Source organism: Cladophialophora carrionii (assembly GCF_000365165.1).
Source record: "Cladophialophora carrionii CBS 160.54 unplaced genomic scaffold supercont1.9, whole genome shotgun sequence".
Classification (NCBI taxonomy): domain Eukaryota; kingdom Fungi; phylum Ascomycota; class Eurotiomycetes; order Chaetothyriales; family Herpotrichiellaceae; genus Cladophialophora; species Cladophialophora carrionii.
Window position 1 is genome coordinate 919,070 of NW_008481834.1, and position 19,178 is coordinate 938,247.

The 19,178-nt window shown below is 54.2% G+C and overlaps 6 protein-coding genes across 6 annotated transcripts; 5 read left to right on the top strand and 1 right to left on the bottom strand.

The window, feature by feature from the left end:
• Positions 1–1,240: 1,240 nt before the first annotated feature.
• Positions 1,241–3,303, bottom strand: G647_09412 (protoporphyrinogen oxidase; the record flags this gene model as incomplete). The annotated part of the gene is made up of 3 exons (XM_008733715.1): positions 1,241–1,738; positions 1,802–2,830; positions 2,890–3,303. The coding sequence occupies 3 exons, from the start codon at positions 3,301–3,303 to the stop codon at positions 1,241–1,243; spliced, it is 1,941 nt and encodes a 646-aa protein (XP_008731937.1).
• Positions 3,304–4,236: 933 nt separating this feature from the next.
• Positions 4,237–4,905, top strand: G647_09413 (uncharacterized protein; the record flags this gene model as incomplete). The annotated part of the gene is made up of 1 exon (XM_008733716.1): positions 4,237–4,905. One exon carries the CDS (start codon positions 4,237–4,239, stop codon positions 4,903–4,905), a length of 669 nt encoding a protein of 222 aa, XP_008731938.1.
• Positions 4,906–6,029: 1,124 nt separating this feature from the next.
• Positions 6,030–6,457, top strand: G647_09414 (uncharacterized protein; the record flags this gene model as incomplete). The annotated part of the gene is made up of 5 exons (XM_008733717.1): positions 6,030–6,041; positions 6,097–6,122; positions 6,172–6,237; positions 6,290–6,338; positions 6,401–6,457. 5 exons carry the CDS (start codon positions 6,030–6,032, stop codon positions 6,455–6,457), a joined length of 210 nt encoding a protein of 69 aa, XP_008731939.1.
• Positions 6,458–7,279: 822 nt separating this feature from the next.
• On the top strand, positions 7,280–13,699 carry G647_09415 (uncharacterized protein; the record flags this gene model as incomplete). Its single annotated transcript, XM_008733718.1, has 1 exon — positions 7,280–13,699. One exon carries the CDS (start codon positions 7,280–7,282, stop codon positions 13,697–13,699), a length of 6,420 nt encoding a protein of 2,139 aa, XP_008731940.1.
• Positions 13,700–14,766: 1,067 nt separating this feature from the next.
• G647_09416 (uncharacterized protein) lies at positions 14,767–15,570 on the top strand (the record flags this gene model as incomplete). The annotated part of the gene is made up of 2 exons (XM_008733719.1): positions 14,767–15,025; positions 15,098–15,570. 2 exons carry the CDS (start codon positions 14,767–14,769, stop codon positions 15,568–15,570), a joined length of 732 nt encoding a protein of 243 aa, XP_008731941.1.
• A 1,967-nt stretch (positions 15,571–17,537) lies between these two features.
• On the top strand, positions 17,538–18,768 carry G647_09417 (uncharacterized protein; the record flags this gene model as incomplete). The annotated part of the gene is made up of 4 exons (XM_008733720.1): positions 17,538–17,605; positions 17,658–17,740; positions 17,788–18,535; positions 18,594–18,768. The coding sequence occupies 4 exons, from the start codon at positions 17,538–17,540 to the stop codon at positions 18,766–18,768; spliced, it is 1,074 nt and encodes a 357-aa protein (XP_008731942.1).
• Between the last annotated feature and the right edge of the window lie 410 nt (positions 18,769–19,178).

Genomic DNA, 19,178 nt, shown 5'->3' on the forward strand with positions numbered 1-19,178 from the left:
TGCGTTGAACGGTCTCCCTACCCAAAGGACCGTCAATTGGCTCCAATACCGCCCATGGTTTCGAATGCTCTGTAATCTTACCCCTCTGCGGCGTCGGCAGGTAGGTAGGTAGGCAGGACAGTGAATCAGGGTGTAATTAATTAGGTCAGGATGGGTTTCTCTCTTCTCCCCTCCCTCTCTTTTTTACTTATTCCTTCAGAGGTACTTGGTTGCTGAAGGCTGAAACCCGGCGTCGTCGTGATTTGCTGGTGCAAGTAGTGGAGCTCTGAGCCCGTCGAGATCAACAAGGTTCTCAGATAGACTAGGTACCTTCAGACCTTGCTGGTTGGTCGGAAAACAACGAACCTCCGCCACGATCGATCTCACCAGCCAAACCAGCACTCAAGCACTCTTCTCCCGCGCCATCAGAGGCTGACGGACGAGTTCGGGGTTTTAGTGTCTACTCCGAGCGAGTCGAGGGACAGGAGAGGGAAACAAAAGGATGAACTCGGCCGTCTAAAACCAGAAGATATCCTACAGTAGGACTTGAGAATAATCGAGATGTAGAATTCTCTCCTATAGATCCGAAGTTTTCGACGACAGGCGTTATTTATTCCGATGGGCGGGATTACTAGTATTCTGGAGGTGGATCTGATTGTGATGCGTGCATGACATTTGTATTTCTTGATCGACGCTCGTATGTCGGTAGGAGGTCGGGTGGTGGGTGCTTCTCGTCGTGTCTGTATGTGCTCGTGCCTGTGCTAGCCCCGTGTATTGTTATGAAATGGGCGCAACTTCAGGTTCGCTCAGAGCATCATAAGACTTGAGTTCGAAATCTAGATCATGTCAAACAACATAGTATCAACGATGACAAGGAGCTCCACTGTCCGTCAAAGTGCGCCCTTGCGCCCTTGCGCCCTTGCGCTTCTGTCACAGTACGGTCGCCTCGGGAGAGCGTCAACTGACCTCGTTGTAGCCGACAGACCGAGCGAGACGCATCTCTCATCTGACGGGCGCGAGTTGTACAGTACATGGCACTCAATTACAGTATGCAGCACGGTTGCGGCGACAAGGTTCTGCCGTAACTACTTTGCTGGCAGGACAAGATATACAAGATCGAGGACTGATTGGCTTTTGCGGCAAACGAACTCCATTTTCTATCTGTCCTTTGTCTGTGTATTGGTACATGCTCTCCGTGCCGACTCTCTATTCTACACGATACAAACGCCGTCCACACAGCACCGGTCCAGAGCAGTCCATCTTACTTGGTATACTCGATCGTGGCCTGCCTTGTCGGTAGGTGCGTCACGACCCACGATTCGCGCATGTAATTTTGCAGTCCAGTAAGGTCATCCTTCTGGTCGCGGATCGCCCAGGCAGTTTCACGTGCCACACGAACACAGTCGTTCATGCCTGGGAGACCTTGCCACCAGGGCCCTAGAACCTTGAATCGTCCATTATATGTAGACAGCAATGCATCATGGATGGTGGCCATGTCCTGGGCATATCCCACTGGAGGTTGTGGAATGCAGTTGCGATTGAGCCGAGCTTTCGCAACCGCAGGCTGCTCGTTGATGTTCAAGTGTCGTTTCAGTAATGTCTGGGCCATCTCGATGGCTTGCTTCTCCGTGGGTAGATCGCTGGCAGCCCATTCACTCCACCAATGCCCACCCATCATGACGGTTAGCTTGGTGCCCGTTGCGGTGTCTTGTTGAACGACGTCCGGACCATCATAAGGTCCCTGCGGAACAATCACAGGCTGGCCCCTCTCCTTGTCCCATTCCCTTTGGAAGTAGAAGGGAGGAGCTGACCGACGGTGCACTGAATCAAACCGCCCCGATGTCTCGGAGCCAAACAGGACACCCAAAGCACGCTCGGGATTCTGTTCGACCGGTACTGAGCGTGGAATGAGGTAACCAAACCCTCTGATCGAGAGAAGGTTTGGGTTACTGTAGTAGAGGTTGATGACCATTACATTGACGGATTTGTTGCTGTGTTGACAAGCGGCGTTGACCTTCTCGTCCACCTTTGCAGCCGCATTTCTAGTGTTATCAGACAAGAAGAACTGCTGCATGCACTGAGGACTCAGGGTTGAGACCACGTAGTCATACATGACCGGTGAGGCCGTTGCAGAGGACTTGGACCATACACGGAGTCGATCCTGGCCTTTCTCGACAGTCACTTCTTCCACTGCGGATGACTCGAGAATAGTGATATTCTTGGTTTGACGGAGGCGCTGTTCCAGCGCGGCCGTTAGTTGGGCCAGTCCATGCTTGAATGTATAAACACTTAGGCCGTCAAAGATTTCCGGATTAGGCACGCGCCTCAGGTAAGCATCTGGCGAGTTCAGAGCAGCAGCGAACCGCTGCTGGTGGCGGACAATATCAGCTCGAGCGATGCCACGACGATTCAGCCTATCAGCCAAGACTTCCAACAAGATGCTGGATTTTTCGTCGCGGTTCCTGGATTCGAGATGCCAGAGCATTGTGGCCAAAGTTCTGGCACTCAACTGGTATATGTCGCCCGCGTAGACCCCATGATAGAATGCAGAGGCTATGTTATCCGTGACCGCTTTGCCGAACCTTCGAGATATAAAGTCGCCTAGCGGTTCGTCCTTCACGTCCTCGTCCCGCAGACTCGCCCACGGTTCCTTGAAGATATTCCAAAACCCGTCGAAGAGTGGCTCTGTCAGGACGGTGTGCACACTTTCAAGAAAGTCGGAGAATGAGGCACCCTTCAGCGGCGTGGGCATTTTGACGAGACGGTCTGGATAGTAGAGGTATCGATTACGGGCAGCGGCAGACTCCTTGGATATGGCGACAAGGTCATTTGTAAGGTCCAAGTCACAAACCTAGTAGGAATTTGCATTTAGCGATATGTGCTCGAGAAGTGTGTCAATGGGACCCATACCATCTCGAGCATGGACGAGGACACGATTCCCGGGGCGCATCTTATTGTTCGGGGACCCCATTCGAAGAGCGCCTCGCCGTTGTCGACTTTGACCGTTTCCGAGTCAATCCATCCTCCAAGCCTGGCGTTCTTTTCATAGATGGTAATCTTAGCTTTGGGAATTTCGCGGCTGAGGTGGTATGCGGTGGCTAGTCCCGTCAACCCTCCGCCCAGGACCGCAATCTCCCTCGCGTGCGGGTTTGGAGGAGGGACGGGGGAAACGCCCAGGTCAAAGGGAGAGCCGTCCTGGGGCGCCCTGTTGTAGCCATGTTGGCTGGTGGTTGTCAAGGTGCGAAGGATCGCAGGTCGGACTCGAGGCTGGAATGCGCGGTTTACTGTAAGTCTGTACAAGGCATTACAGCCAGCCACGGGCATCTCCAGGGAGTAGAGACCGAGTGGCACATATGTAGGGGAAGCAGGGAGAAAGGAAAGAGGTCCAACAGATCCAACAGAGCGATCAGACCTGCACCGACCTGCTGTGGGGAGCATCACAGAGTGATGATGCTGCCCTCGGCAAACTTGCCTCGAATCCCCGCACAATAATACGAGTACTTAGAACACTAGCACGACTAGTCAGGACTAGTCCACTTCAGTCGTGCTTCGCGGCCCAAACCCATTCACTTTGTGTATGTACTGGTCCTGCAAATGGTAGAATTGCTGATAGAAACGGAATATCAATTTCCTGCGCAGCACTCTGACGTGGAACCACTTGACTGAGCCTTGGTTTTGCTTTCTGATGCGCATGACTGAGGCAACCATCATCCCGTCATGCAGCGCATCATGATTTGCAGCCAACATGGGAATCTGCGCAGAAGCGGGAAGGATAGTGATCGCATGGGGATCAACACGACGTAGACACCGGCACCTAGCACACTTGCAGTATGACACGAAACCCAGCGTGCTCAAGTTCCGGTGACTTGATGAGCGTAACTTCGAGCCCACGAGGCTGTGGCCCCTATGTAGCAATGCCACGCCTGCGCAAATGGCCTGCTACGCTTCATTTGAATTGCCGACGATGCCCCGAGTCGCCCACCAACTTCATCTCCATCCATCAGCCCACGCGGACCCAAGACGCTCACGGGACCCCAACCTGTCAAGACGCCTTGTCCACCACCGCTGTGAAGCCTGATTTCGGTCGCCCCGGCTGTGTGCCAGCCACGCCAGGCTAGGCCAGGCGTCGTCTCGACCCTACAGTGGCCGTCGAGCCGTTCCAAGCCCAGTCCGGTCCAGGAGAGGCCGTCCTTCGTGCGAGGCTGACCGTTTCGAAGCAGAAGCAGAACCCGCGAGCCACAGGCGTGGATTTCCATAATGCCTGTCCCGGGACCACCTCACTCCACCAAGTCCGGCATCCAGACCAGCGCCGACGGGGCCTCGTACATCCCGTCGTCCCGCCGCGCCGACGGTTCCACCAGGAAAGAAATCCGAGTACGGCCTGGGTATCGCCCTCCCGAGGACATTGAGACGTACAAGAACCGGAGCGCCGAGGCGTGGAAGAACAGAACTGCAGGCACCGTTGGGGTCCCCGGCGCGGAAACCGATGAGCAGCCCAGCAAGAGCAAGAATGCAAAACGCAGGGAAGCGGCGCGGCGAAAGGCCGCCGAAGAGGCCGGAGCGGCTGGGAACCAGGAAGAGGAGGAGGAGCTCACATCGGCGATGAAGGCGGCGGACCTCTCGAGACCGGACGGACTCGTCGAGGCAGGACACGGTGCCTCTGCAACCCCGGACGCGGATTTGGACGCCGAGCAACAGAAGAAGATCCGCAACCAGCTGAAGAAACTGCGAGCGGTACAGGACCTCAAGGAGAAAAAAGCGGCGGGCGAGAAGTTGTCCCACGATCAGATCATGAAGATTGGGAAGGAGATGGAATTGCGCCGGGATCTGAGTAAGTTGGGGTATGATGGGCCCGAGGCACTTGTACCTGGGCAGGGGGCCGAGTCTGTACATGAGCCTGTCCGGTCTACGAGCGTGAGTGGTTGAGACAATTTTCGTCTACGGGATCTACTCGTTCCTTGGCACATTGCTGGCGGAAGTGTCAATAAGCTGGCCCGAAGTGACAAACACAAAGCGGCACCAACACTGGCACCAGCAATCAGGACTTGAAGTCTGAGGCCACTGAACGCGTCTAAAGCCGCCGGCCCTGGCGGGAGGCTAGGAACTTGGACGCCCTTGAACACTTGAGACGTCTATGCGTGTTGAGAGTGGTGAAGGTCCAGCCGTGAGTTGAAAGGGCATCGACGAGGGTCGTCGAGATCTCCAAAGCGATCGCAATCCTCCACGTCGGTCATGAGAATGCTCTGAAGGGAGCATGGTGCGCCACTCGGGGTCGCGTCGTGGTTCAACTCTATGCCCCCGACAGCGGTAAGAGAGCGACACGGATCTCTCACCCGTGATTGCCTTCACAGCAGATGAAGGGAGTTTTATGGCAGACTTCCAATTGTCTGAGAGACACGGCCATGATGGACTATATAGGCGCGCACACCGGCCCCAGGGATATATCACTGATGACGTGCATAGATGCAGTGGAAGTCCACCAGGGCGGGACCATGGGTCAGATTCCCAAAGATGGCTTCGTGTCTATTCACGCCCCAAGACGTGCCAAAAGCTGTAGAGTGAACAGTAGTCGACTTCAGGAGCAGGGTCAGATGTGCTAGGTTCATCGATCTGGGGAGGAGGCATATCATTTTGGGTACGCCGCTCTAAGGGACATCACCAGAGAAATCTTGGCGTTGTTCTTCAATGCGCCTCTTACTGTGGGATGCGCCCAGGGTGTATGGAGTTGCCGGAGTCGTTATTGTGTGCCCCTCAGCTGAGGTTTAGAGACATATGAAACATTTCTGCCTGCGCTGCTTTTGATTAAGAAGTGAACGATATTCTGTATAATTACTCGGTTTCTTCAGAGCCAGGTTGGATGTAACACGTGACCATATCCGATCGCTCTTTAAGCGGCGTCGGGAAATTCCGCAAATGACACCCGCAGCCTGCCTTTTGAGCTGTTCGAGAGCTGCTCATTTCGTCCAATCGATTTCGACTGACTGAAGAACTTCGTGGCTCTCTACCTGCACGACAACATCAAGTCCAGCGACGTCCCAGACTTGTCCAAGATGCCGATTACCGTGAGTAACGTGGCCCGCGCGCTTTCAAAGTGCTCTTGGTATTGACTGAGATCAGGACCAAATCTCTCGGGGCCTCTTCAAGTATGGACATGCCAACCCTCTCTTCCACGCCTTTGCTCACCTCTCGCAGTGGTTTAATGCGAAAGAACGCTACCTACCTGACCGTTATCTTCCTTGGCGCTTTCACATTTGAACTGTGAGCTCGGCCCAGCCCACCCGCGGGATTCTGAAGCTGATCTAGGCCGTAGGGGATTTGAAGGAGCAACCAACGCTTTATGGGACAACTGGAATAAGGGCGTATGTGCTGCCTGACCTGTATACTCTGTTCTCTGCGAACAGCAGCTGACCCGCCAATGCAGCGACAATGGAAGGACATCAAACACAGATATATGCAGAAGGAAGAGGAAGAAGAGTAGCGGCTCGGGCATCGCATTTGGAGTATGGAGTTCCCTTCTCCGTCCAAGACGATGGATGAAGCTTGAAAATGGAGGGTGCGAACTCGAGAGTGGCTCTGTACATAACTATGAAGGACGACAATAAAAGCCAAATCCAAGACGAGAGGTCTGTCGCTATTGCAAAGGAACCGTGCTGAGGGCGAGGTGACCTCGATACAAAATGAGTCTGTGTCCGGCATGGACCTGTTACTAGAAGGACTTGACATGTCGAACACTTGAGCTACAAGGCGCTTCCAGGCTTTCTGTGCCGAAGTCACTTTTCTGCAACGACCTCAGTGCGGATTCCTTCGTGGTCTCATAGAAGGGACCACCCCGGAGCTGAGCAGGTTAGAAGAGCAATGGCAAAGGGAGTACAAAGGGCTCCAGCATTCGAATAGACACCTCTGAATGTAGAAGATGACCCGTGCCCGAGCACTCGCGAAAATCAGATGGTAGCCGACCATCTGAGAAGACGGCCGGGCGCCAAAGCGGCATCAGGCTGCATCCCACCTTCGTGGATTTCGCCTCAGGTCCGTCGTACTTGCGAGGCGTGATATTCCTCGAGGACTCAACTGCTATCCTCTCCGAATGTTCACCCAACCCCCGGATCTCCTGATTTGAGCGTGGACAATCTCAGTGGAAGAGGAGGCAGAGCACCGCTACAAAACAGACGATCGCAGGAGGCGACATCTCGACTATCACCCGCCTTCGGTTCTTCGCAGCGCGGCCCATAACGAAAAGAAGGCACGTATTACTGCCACACAAAGTCCAAATGCGGATTGCAAGCAATTCGATACTGTGACCATGAGCGCACCGACCCCCGGCCTCGACCTTCGACTCTCGCAGGCATTATGCGACCACCCGTGGCGGCACGGCCATCGGTACGGTGTCGCTGCGCAGCAGGGCCTCCTAGAGACACTGTTCCGATCCCTCACCAACGACCGACCAGACTACTTGCTCGACCTGTTCCCGGACGGCTTTCCTGCCTCATACAAGCTGCAAGACGCGCAGGGAGTTCAAGAGAATGCCGAATACTCTGCAGCTGCCCGGGGTCATCCATGTGGACATATCTTCAAGCCAGGCGAGGCCAACTACCACTGCAGCACGTGCACCGATGACAATACCGCCGTGCTCTGCGCTCGGTGCTTTGTCGCCAGCGACCACGAGGGTCATCAGTACAGCATCAACGTCAGTGCAGGGAACAGCGGCTGTTGTGACTGCGGAGACGACGAGGCCTGGAAGAGACCTGTCAAGTGCGCCATTCATACAGCCAGTGATGACTGGACCACCACGGATGAGCATATTTCCCCCTTGCCAACCGACTTACAAGAGTCGATCCGCACCACCATCAGCAAGGCGCTCGATTACTTTTGCGACGTCATATCATGCTCGCCCGAGAACCTACGATTGCCAAAGACAGTGGAGTCGGTGGCTCAAGATGAATCGAGAAGTCGGCTCTCTGCAGAGCACTACGTGTCAGGAGACGAGATGGAGACGAATCCCGAATATTGCCTGATCATCTGGAACGACGAGAAGCACACAGTCCGCGAGGTGCAATCGCAAGTGGCGAGAGCATGTCGAGAGCGCGAAGCGTTTGGTCTGCGTAAAGCTGAAGAGGCCAATGACCTCGGAAGAAGTATCATCAGGTACTCTCGCGACCTCAAGGAGCTCACTCGCATGGCCAAGATCATCGAGGAGATCAAGATCACCGTCACTATACGATCCTCCAGGGACACTTTTCGGGAACAGATGTGCGGTACCATCATCGAATGGCTGGCCGATATTGCTAGCTGCAGTATTGCCGGTGACAGTCATATCTTGCGCCGTATCGTGTGCGAGGAGATGCTCCACATCTGGCGGGTTGGGAGCGAAGCCTGGAACGCCAAAGTGGGAAGAGAGGACTTAGATGATCACGGCGATGAGGATGACCAGGAGTACCGCAGAAGGTCAAGGCTCAGACACTTCGATCCAATTCATTTTGCAATGCAGAGAGCGTTGCAAGTGGAGATCCTAGACGACGATGGAGCCAGTGATGATAATGATCCCGGTGAAGTGGACGACGATGACGACGATGATGACGACGACGATATTGGCGATGCAGATGCAGACCGCGAAATGAACGATTTCATCCTTAGAGCAACAGTTTTCGAGGAGGCAGACCCTGAAAACGCAGTCCCAGAACAGACTCCGGATCCCGATGTCACAGACGATGCTGAAGAGATGGACACCGACGGAGACGCGGACTTTTTGGACGTTGTCGAGCGGATGGACATGGACGGACCGTCGCCTCCACCGCCACCGGTGCCTCAAGACATGGGAGATCCTGGAAACACGGTAGCTATCGGTGCTGATGCCTCTCCAGCTGGTCCTGACAGCAACCTCAACTACCTTAACATCCCGAGGACGCCCGCCGCCGGTGTTCGCACGACACGGCGTGAATCTACACCGCCCAACCACTGGAGGTTGTCTCCGCCTCAGTCTGCGCAGAACACGGCTCTTCCCATTTACGAAGATCTCACGAAGAATATACGCGTAGACTCAATGATTTTGTTCGACCTCCGCTTGTGGAAACTGGCACGGACGAGCATTCGGGATCTGTTCATCAGCACGCTGGTCAACATCCCTCAGTTCAAGCGAATCCTGGGCTTGAGATTTTCCGGCCTGTACACAACGCTTGCGCAGCTCTATCTGGTAGCGGATCGAGAACCGGACCATTCCATCATCAACTTGTCGCTGCAGCTTCTGACGACGCCATCTATCACTGAAGAGGTGATAGAGCGGGGGAACTTCCTCACCAACCTGATGGCTATTCTCTACACATTTTTGACTACCAGACAGGTCGGCCTGCCCAAAGATCTCGATCCTGGAGCTACTCTAGGCTTCGATGCAGGTTCTGTTGCCAACCGGCGGCTGTATCACTTCTTCTCCGACCTCCGTTACTTCCTGGCGTCCCCGTACGTGCAGGCCAAAGCCCGCAACGAGCCGCAGTATTTGTTTCAGTTCCTCGATCTTGCAAAGCTATCGCAAGGTATCTGTCCGAATGTGAGAGCGGTTGGGGAACATGTCGAGTATGAAACAGATGCATGGATTAGCGCGTCGTTATTGACTCGCGACATCAACAAATTATGTCGACAGTTCGCCGAGGCGTATCATCTGTCCAAGCACAGCAGCCCTGCGGCGTTGCGCGCGACTTGGGATGCAATATCCCACGCTGCAGGTATAGCTATCATCAACTCTGTCGGTCTTGAGAGGCGGCGATTTGACCAAGCAGAGATCAAAGAGGCTGTTCGTTTTCATACTGTGGCACCTTTCGATTTCAGTGTTGTTGAATTTGTTGTCCACAAAGGTCCTCTGAGCTTTCATCATCCGCTTCATTACACACTGTCCTGGTTGTTAGAGGGAGGGAAGGACTTCAAACAGTCCATAACGGCGCTTCGGGAAGCAGCGCAGACGTTCTTGTCCCACCTCCACGATTCACCACTAGCACCCCGTGATAGCACAATCAAAGCTGCGCTCAACTCGGTCGACGATGCACTCCTCGCAATGTTCGACTTCCCACTCCGGGTTGGCGCTTGGTTGGCGCAGATGAGGGCCAATCTTTGGGTACGGAATGGGATGAGTCTCCGCCATCAGATGGTGCAGTACAAGAGCGTTGCGCATCGGGACGTTGGGCACCATCGAGACCTCTTCCTTCTGCAGACGGCCCTGGTGGCCTGCGACCCAAGCCGGGTGTTGGTTTCTATGGTCGATCGTTTTGGTCTTTCAACCTGGATGCACAACGGTTTCGTCTCCCTCGAGATCTGTGACGATAATCAGATGCTGGACCTTGCCGAGGATTTTGTGTACCTTTTGATCAATTTGCTTTCCGATCGAGATGCCCTAATCACGGACAAGGACAATCCGGAGTCGCAGTTGCTGACACTGCGGAAAGACATAGCTCACACTCTGTGCTTCAAGCCACTGTCATATTCAGACCTGTACTCTCGCCTGACAGAGCGTGCGCAAGATCACGAGCACCTGCAAGTTGTGCTTGAGGAGATGACCAAATACAGGCCACCAGAAGGACTCCACGACTCCGGGTTGTTTGAGCTCAAGGAAGAGTATCTGCAAGAGTTGGACCCCTACAACTCGCACTTCAGCAAGAACCAAAGAGACGAGGCGGAGAATATCTACAAGAACTGGATGAGCAAGAAGTTGAACAAATCGCCAGACGACATTGTAATGGAACCCAAGCTGCACCCCATCCCATGCGAGGCCTACGTCAACCTTTGTGCGGTTGTCAACACCATTGTGTTCGCCGACGTCATCCATAAAACGTTGCTCTATGTTGCGAACGGCCACAAGCACAAGCAAGGGGTGTCAGCAACACGAGTGGAGGCATTCTTCCATATTCTCCTCCAGCTGGCGCTCATAGCAACATTCGAGGATCAGGCAGAACCCAGCATTGATAGTCCATCCTTCATTCGCCACGCCATCACCCTGCAGCTGGAGTCTCACGATGGCCCGCCCTCGACCATCATTGCACTTCTATCCAAGATCTGGATGATGGAGGAATTCAGTTCGTGCCGCAGCAAAATCAGACACATGCTACGACTCTTCAACCAGAAGCTGCCGCATCAGTTCACTGCTGCTACTCAACATCTGGATTTCCCATCGGGCAGATTCGACACTGCGTCCCCAGCTAATTTTGAGAGCGAATTGGAAGCCAAAAAGAAACAGGCAATGGAGCGAAAAGCAAGAGTCATGGCTCAGTTCCAACAGCAACAACAGAGCTTCATGGACAAACAGGGCGTAATCGACTGGGGGGACGACGACCTTGATTCCCCCGAGGAAGAACTACCGAGATCGACTGAGACCCGCCACTGGAAGTATCCTTCCGGACTATGCATACAATGCCGTGAGGACACGTCGGATTCCCGGCTGTATGGCACGTTCGCTATGATTAGTGATGCCTATGTCCTCCGAGAGACGCCGACGGATGAGGAAGATTTTGTCGGTGAGCTCTTTGCAGTTCCGGAAAGCCTTGATCGCTCGATTGAGCATATCCGGCCGTTTGGGGTGTCGGGTTCCAACCACGAACAAGTGAAGCGGATGACATCTGACGGGCATGAGGTGAGAGTCGATTTCCAAGGCCTGGGTAAAGGTTGGCCGAAGGGCCACACCATGAGAGGTCCGGTTTCGACGAGCTGTGGGCATATCATGCATTTCAGCTGTTTCGAAAACTACTATCAGTCCATTACACGGAGACACCTGCAGCAGGTTGCCAGAAACCACCCTGAACGGATAGCCCTGAAAGAATTTGTCTGCCCGCTTTGCAAAGCCCTGGCAAACAGCTTTCTGCCGATCATCTGGAAGCACTCAGAGCAATCTTATCCGGGGTCGCTGAATGTATCCAAAGAGTTTGACTTCTTCCTAGACAACGACCTATCTTCAGTCGAAGCGCCAACGGCAAGCCAAGACGTCTCCTTCGATACGCAAGCGTCGAGGGTGCACTCACAGACCCTGGCCACGTTCTCCAACAGCTCCTTGACTCCTGCCATAGCTAGTTGGCAAGCAGGTGATCTCTCGATCAGCCCAACGAGTCAAGCCTGGGCGGAGCGACCGGAACTGGCATCTTTTGCTGAACTCGCCAGCATCTACGGGCGTCTTCGCGAGACTCTCGGGATTGTCTCTAGGACCAGTCAGGGTTCGGTACCTCGAGAAGATTGGAACGTCAATTATTTCCAGCTTCTTGTCAACACCTTGGCAAACACAATCGCTGCTGTCGAGATCGGACATAGAGGCCGTGAAGCAGAATATGGCACGTCTTTACTGACAAGTATACCTCAGCAAACCCTCAGCCATCTGCAGATAACGTCGTCGACCTTGAGAGCGTATGCCGCGACAGGTGCCTTCACCGTTCGTGGCTCGGTCGAGAGCCAGTACAGAGAGCTGTGCGACCAGATTGAGCGCCAATTGGCCGGTAGGACCGGGAATATTGCGTCGTCGGCTGGTTCTGCTACAGTACCCCCTCTGCTGTCCCTGGACCCCTTCCAGTTTCTGGTTCAGGCTACAATGGTGTTGGGCCCAATCCGACATCTTGAGCCTCGCCACGTCTTACAATTAGCTCTCACTATAGAACTCCTGCGAGTCACCCTGGCGTTCCTGTTCGATTCGGAAGCTTTTATGACGGCTAGCCAGAAGCTGGCGGGAGGACATATCCGGCATGCGACGCCCTCGAACCCAGACCCAGACCAGCTTCGCGGCGTTGAAAGCATCGTCTCCTGGATTAACGATCAAGTCCAGGAGATTGACGAGAAGGAACGTGTTCGGAAGTTCCTGCAAGCCATGTCCCCAACCACAGCAGGGACACTGTTCAAACTATGCAAGGTGTATGGGTTGGCTTTCCTGCGAAAGGCCGCCATCTACTTTCATGTTGCGCACGGTGTCGATTTCCCCACTACTGCCGGGACGGAAGCCGGCTTGTCAGAGCTCGAGCGGCTTTGTCACCTTTTACAGCTTCCTGGCATCGGTGACATCCTCAACAGCTTTGGTGAATACTCGACATCTACCACACTGAAAGACCGGGCCACAATTTGGTTGTTGGACTGTATCCGATATGAGATAAGAAACGCGTCGACGCTGACGCAATTCGACTTCCCTCTGCGGCCCTTAGGGGTCAAGCTACTGCACCCAGCCCCCTTTGAGCTGATTGGGCTTCCCCGATACTTTGATGTCTTGATGGAAGAATCCCAGCGGCGAAAATGTCCGACCACTGGGAAAGATGTATCCGACCCTGCGCTTTGTCTATTCTGTGGCGAAATATTCTGCTCTCAGACGGTCTGCTGCCTGACGGACGACATGCGAGGGGGGTGCAATGCTCACGTGGAAAAGTGTTCGAGCCCGATCGGCATGTTCCTGTTTATCCGTAAATGTCACGTGGCACTGCTCCATGTCGCGAAAGACCCCAAGCCGGGTAACAACGATCGCGAAGAACTTCGACGGCTTCCGCTGGCGCCGACCTCTTCCATCCTGAGTCACGGATCTTTCTTCTCGGCGCCGTATTTGACGAAGCATGGCGAGACTGATTCGGGGCTGAGGTCCAAGCACCAGCTGATCTTGAACCAGAAGAGGTACGACAAACTCTTAAGGGACACTTGGTTGATGACCAACGGCAGCGTGTGGAGCACGATAGCCCGGAAGCTGGAGAGCGAGGTCAACGCCGGTGGCTGGGAGACTTTGTGAGAGGAGCAGGACTGATCATTGGGTGCGCTCATTGGTGTGCGAGAAATCTTGAACGATGCAGATTGGTGTAAATTGGAACCAAGAATGTACCACATACGAGGTATGGACGAGGCAGCATTAACGCGATAGAGCTACGACGTAATGAGAAAGGATATGTTACCCAGGTGCGGTCGTCGCCGTGCATAGACCCCGGGTGTTGAGGCTCATTGCGAGGAGGCCAGTGGGCTCTTGTTTGCCGTGTGCGCTGTCTGTCACGTGATGCAGTTCCATGTCCACATTTTTCCTGTGGGAGCCAAGCTTCACTAAGGCCACGCTAATGAAATGATTGGATGGAGTCTGCTCTTAGCGAACCTCCTCGGCGCGTAATGCGAAGATTCTGCTCGTGTTTCACGTTTCCTTCACCTGTTTCACATCGCCCAGCACACCTCCAATGGCAGTCATCACCGCTCCTACGCACCGCTCACGGTCGACCGCCGTGGCCGACGGGTTCACAGAGGCAGTGCAGTTGCTGGAGACCGGGGACCTGTGCAGCTGGGCAGCTGCGCCGCGATGCAGGGTGATGTTGGCGCCTGCGAAAGTAAAAGTGAAAATCAGCACACTGCCCTCGTACTGTTAGGCGCCTCTGGGGGATTCGGACACATAAAGACCTACATAATAAGGCGAGCGTGCGTGAGTTGCGACGCTTTGTTGAAAGACTGGGCCTCCTCTGCTTCTGCTTTCTGCTCTCTGCTTCTGCAAATCTTTTGTCTCCTCTCTCTCCAGACGGTCAATTTTTTGGTTCGTCGGCACTCACTGCTGTCACGGACGCACGCCACGGTTCCTCCTCGCTGGGTGATTTGTCTGTGACTAATTATCCTTTCTGTCGAAGCGTCATTGAGTGTCGAGGATCTGAACAACGGCGAATCGGAAGGGGTGTGGTCTGGTTGAGCTAGCTGCCCAAGGAATATCGACGCTATAGTCCGGATTGAGGAGCGAGCAGCTGAATCACGTCGACGCCATCGTTCTGATCGTGGAGCAGCCGAGTAACGTCGAGCTTGGCGTCGTTCCCACCATCCGTCCCTCTCACAATGCAGTCACCGCATTCTCAACCCTTAGTACAATGCCTCGCGCTTCTCTTATGTATTGACTTATTGGGATCCTCACAAGTTCTGGCACAGTCCGGCGACGGCGGCGGCGCACAAGGCGTGGAACCAGGTGACATTGGCGCTGGCCCGGGCATCTCTGAAAATGCGGGAGCTGCGGGTCCGGATACCGGCTCGGTCAACCTGAGCCGTGGAGCCACGATCGCCATCGCCGTGGTAGTAAGCGTTGTGGTGATTCTGGGTGGTGGGTCCCTCCCTTTCCCCCATCTTCTGTATACATGGTTATGGGAACTAACCCGGCGGCTTGAATTTGCAGTGACCATGACCACTCTTTTCTTCTTGGCGAAGAAGCGGCAATGGACGATGAAAGAGACCATTCGACGCTCGGCGCGCAAAGTCAGCAGCGCCGTCAAGGCCGTCACCACACCCATGACACCCAAGAAAATGACCTTCTCGCCCGTCGAGAAGAGACAGCGTAACGAAGTGGCGTTGAAGAAGGCCAACGACGAACTCTCGCGGTCGTTGCCCGCCGCTGGGGCGAAGGAGAAGAAACAGAAAGAGCGAGCAGCGCTGGCCGACTCGTCTTCTTCAAGCAGTGACCGGGATGTGGAGAAGGGCCTCCCTGATTCGGCAGTGAAGATCGAGTCGAAAAAGGACGAGGCTGACGGGGAAAGGATCACCAAGAAGGACAAGAGGAGGCCGAGACCGCCCAGTGTGAGCATCCCGTCGAGTGCGTTTGAGATGGATAGTCCGAAGACGCCCATGTGGAAGAAGGTGTTTGGGCGATAGTGTTCGGCACCGGAGAAAGCTCGCTGGGGATGGTACAGCCTGTACGATGACATGGATGATGGTCGACGAAGATTGACGCCGATGGGAATGAATGGATCGGGATGAAACATCGTGGTTCCTCAGGTTATACCCCTACATTGAGGCTGTGTATGGTACACTGTACTCTGGACGTTGTACGCGCGGAAATATACGTCGGACATTTCATGAGTGAGGGCGAGTACTCAGTAGATCCCTCCAGTCCGTAGCCTTGACTCTCAAGCCTAGGAACCCACTTCAGCCGCAAATGCTACCGGGAGTATCTCCAGTCCAGCCACCTGGCAGGCGTGAGGACCAAGACTAAGACCTACGAAGGGACTCTCTAAGCCTTACAGAGTACTCTGGACTAGATCTCGCAGAATGTCTCAATTACCCAAGAATCCATTACTACGAAAGGTACAGTACCTTTCCGCCTCTAGGCCTGCTGTCTACGGTCTAGCCATCGATATGCATAGTAGATCAAAGACGCTTTTCAGTCCTCCTCAGCCAGGGACGCTGCCGTGTCTTGCTGGCGAACGCTTGTCAGTCAGGTTTCCATTTGAGGACTTTCTTCGTCTTGACATGGCCGCATTTCATGATGTCCTCTCCAAAATCCGTTCTTCGCTGCCGCCAGCTGGGATCTTCTGGTCCGCATTACTCAGATTTCCAACGGACCATCTCTCTTCCTTCTCCCAACTCCGTCTGTTGCACGGGGTTTGAGTCCGCTTACGTCCCAGCTATCACTTCGAGTACCTGATTTGCGGGATCGATGGCCATGGCGCAGATAATTAATTCATCACGCAATTGTGGCCATTGTGGCTATTGTTGCAACCCTCTCACGGCGCGACTCTTTCCAATGGGTGACTAAGCAAGTCACTCACCAGCACGTGACTTCTGCCGCAGCTCGGTGGCACCAGTAATTCGGTGCTTCTAACACACTCTACTCGTACTTTACCATATGCACCGATGGTCTTGGAGCAACGAAGATTCATTGAGCCTTGTTGGAAGCCAGCGAGTGTGGGACTTCACATCTTTCGTCATGTGTGAGGCGACAGGGACTCGTGGGACTGGGCAGGTTACCCGAGGGTTAGCCCAACATCGCCAAGGGGTCTAGTGTTATGAATGGTACCCCGTTTTGTAAGATACCGTATTGAGTACATGTTGTGTACTGTGCTATCGCGAAGAAATGCAAGCCTAGTGTCCCCACAATAAAAGGCCTAAACCAACAGCGGAAATTTCTAAAGAGGCGAGAGACAACTTTGCTGTCTCGTTATCGATACTGGTTTGGCGACACATGCTGAATCGCTACATTGAAGCGGCAAGGTGTCCACTAATTTTTGCACTGTTACCCAGGTAACTGTCCTCGTCGTGCTCATACAGTCCAGAGTCTGCCATGGAAAGCACAATGACTGCCCCTTTATTTCAGGTCTCACTAAGAACGGTCAGTCGCTGCAAGTCTTGAAAATCACACGTCAGTCTTGACAAGCGGGACTGCCCTTGTCTCTACATGCCGATGGCGACTACTAAGCAAGTCGTAGGACTAATGAGAATCTCGGCCAGGCGAGACTTTGTCCTTGTCGCCGGTCAGTGGCCGACCCTGCTATTGTTCCGACTGCAAGGGTCTTGACCAAACAGGTGTCATCACCAATATCTAGAAACGACTGGGCGTCCTTCTGACTCCCTTTGGACGGATCCCGATGGAAAGCCGGTGTCTGGCGCTGACAAAGCGTGCGCCATGGGTCGCGGAACTCTTGTGGATTCTGATATACACCCACTATACCAAGCCCAGCATTCGCCCGATTTGGAAGGATTGTTCTGAGATCGAGGTGATCCAAAACACTGCCAGAGCGGAGCAGAAAGGCACACAAATCTGTCCTCAGCAAGTTAAATAGACAGACAGATCCTGTGTTTCGCACTTCTCTGGACCACAGCCATCACAAGCACACTGCACGATGCTGGAAATTGGTGTCCAACGCAAGGACGGGGTCATCTCGTCCGAGGCTCGCAACGCCCCTATTCCGTGCGTTTCCTGCCGTCTCCCGCTTTCCAGGGTTGTGCTGAGCAGACAACAGGGAGCCCGCTGAGAATGAAGTGTTGATCAAGGTGGTTGCAACAGACTCGAATCCGAAGGACTGGAAGGCAAGCGCACGGCCAGGTGAGCCTAGCAATTTCATCTGACTCGCTCTCAGTTGACCAAACCAGTGAAGACTAACCAAGGCGACGACATCGCCGGCATGGTCCACAAAGTCGGGAAGAAGGTCCACGAGTTCAAGCCGGGCGACAGAGTTGCTGCCTTCCATCGAATGTTTGCCCCGTCTGGATCCTATGCTGAATATGCCATCGCGCCCGCTTCGACAACATTTTTTCTGCCTCCCAATATCTCTTTCGAGTCCGGAGCCACCCTTCCGCTTGCGAGCATGACGGCTGCTTTGGCACTCTACCAACACCTGGGTCTGCCGGCACCCTGGAATCCGGTGAGTAAGGGCAAGCGAGTGCCATTGTTGATATATGGAGGGTCTTCGGCTGTTGGGACGTTCGCCCTCAAGTTCGCCAAACTGAGCGGCCTTGGCCCCATCATCACGATCGCAGGCGGAGGTGCCGATTTCGTCAGATCCATAAACGCCGCCGATTATATCGTGGATTACCGCAAGAAGAACGTTGTGGCCGACGTCCAGAGGATCCTGGATGACGAAGGTGTCAAACTACACCACGCCTTCGACGCCATCTCTGAGCACGACAGCTGGAAACACGTCCTTGACCTTCTGGACAAGAAAGGCTCTGAGCCTGGAAAGATTGTCATGGTGGATCCTCCTGAGCCTGTGGTACCCGAGTGGCCCCAGGGTATCGAGTTCGGCCGCGTCTTTGTTTCATCGGCATATGGGGAGTCGCATAGATGGTGCAACGAGGAGGAAGCGAAGGTTCACCGGGACTTTGCCTATGTCTTCTACAGGTACGTAAACCCCCCTGTCAGTGGTGCTATCCAGATGTTGACGGACTCTCTCACCTAGGTACATGACCCTCCTCCTTGATGAGGGTAGGTTTGTCCCACACCCCTATGAAGTGCAACCCGATGGGCTGCTGGCGGTCGAAAAGGGTGTGCAGGCGCTGCATGACAAGAAGGTCTCGTCGAAGAAGCTTGTCTACAGAATCGCAGATACCCCTGATCTGGACAAGTATCATTGAGCAGGTCTGTTGGGTCACAGAAGACAGAGGACGTATGACACAAAATACGAAGGTGCGCCTCTCTGGCTCGGATACGCCGACCGGTCCTTCACTTGCTACCGTCGACCGCCCTCAGCAGCTCAATTCGGGACGCGTACGCGTGCCAAAGCGGAAACTAGCAGGTACACTTCCGATGAATGTCCAGTGTAGGTGCGCCCTCGGACTTTCCTCGTCCCCGCCTTGTCATATCCTCAGTTCGTTTTTCCATTTCCTTCTCTTCCAGTGCCCTCAATCGCCACACTGGTACCAAAACCCTGGTGTTCGTGGATCCAGGAGCCTGAGAGTTGCCTTTTTGCCCTTGATTACTTGTTTGCACCAGTCTGCTTTTGCCTCTTCTTGTCTGGCTTTTGCCTTCTCCTTGTCTGCTTTCG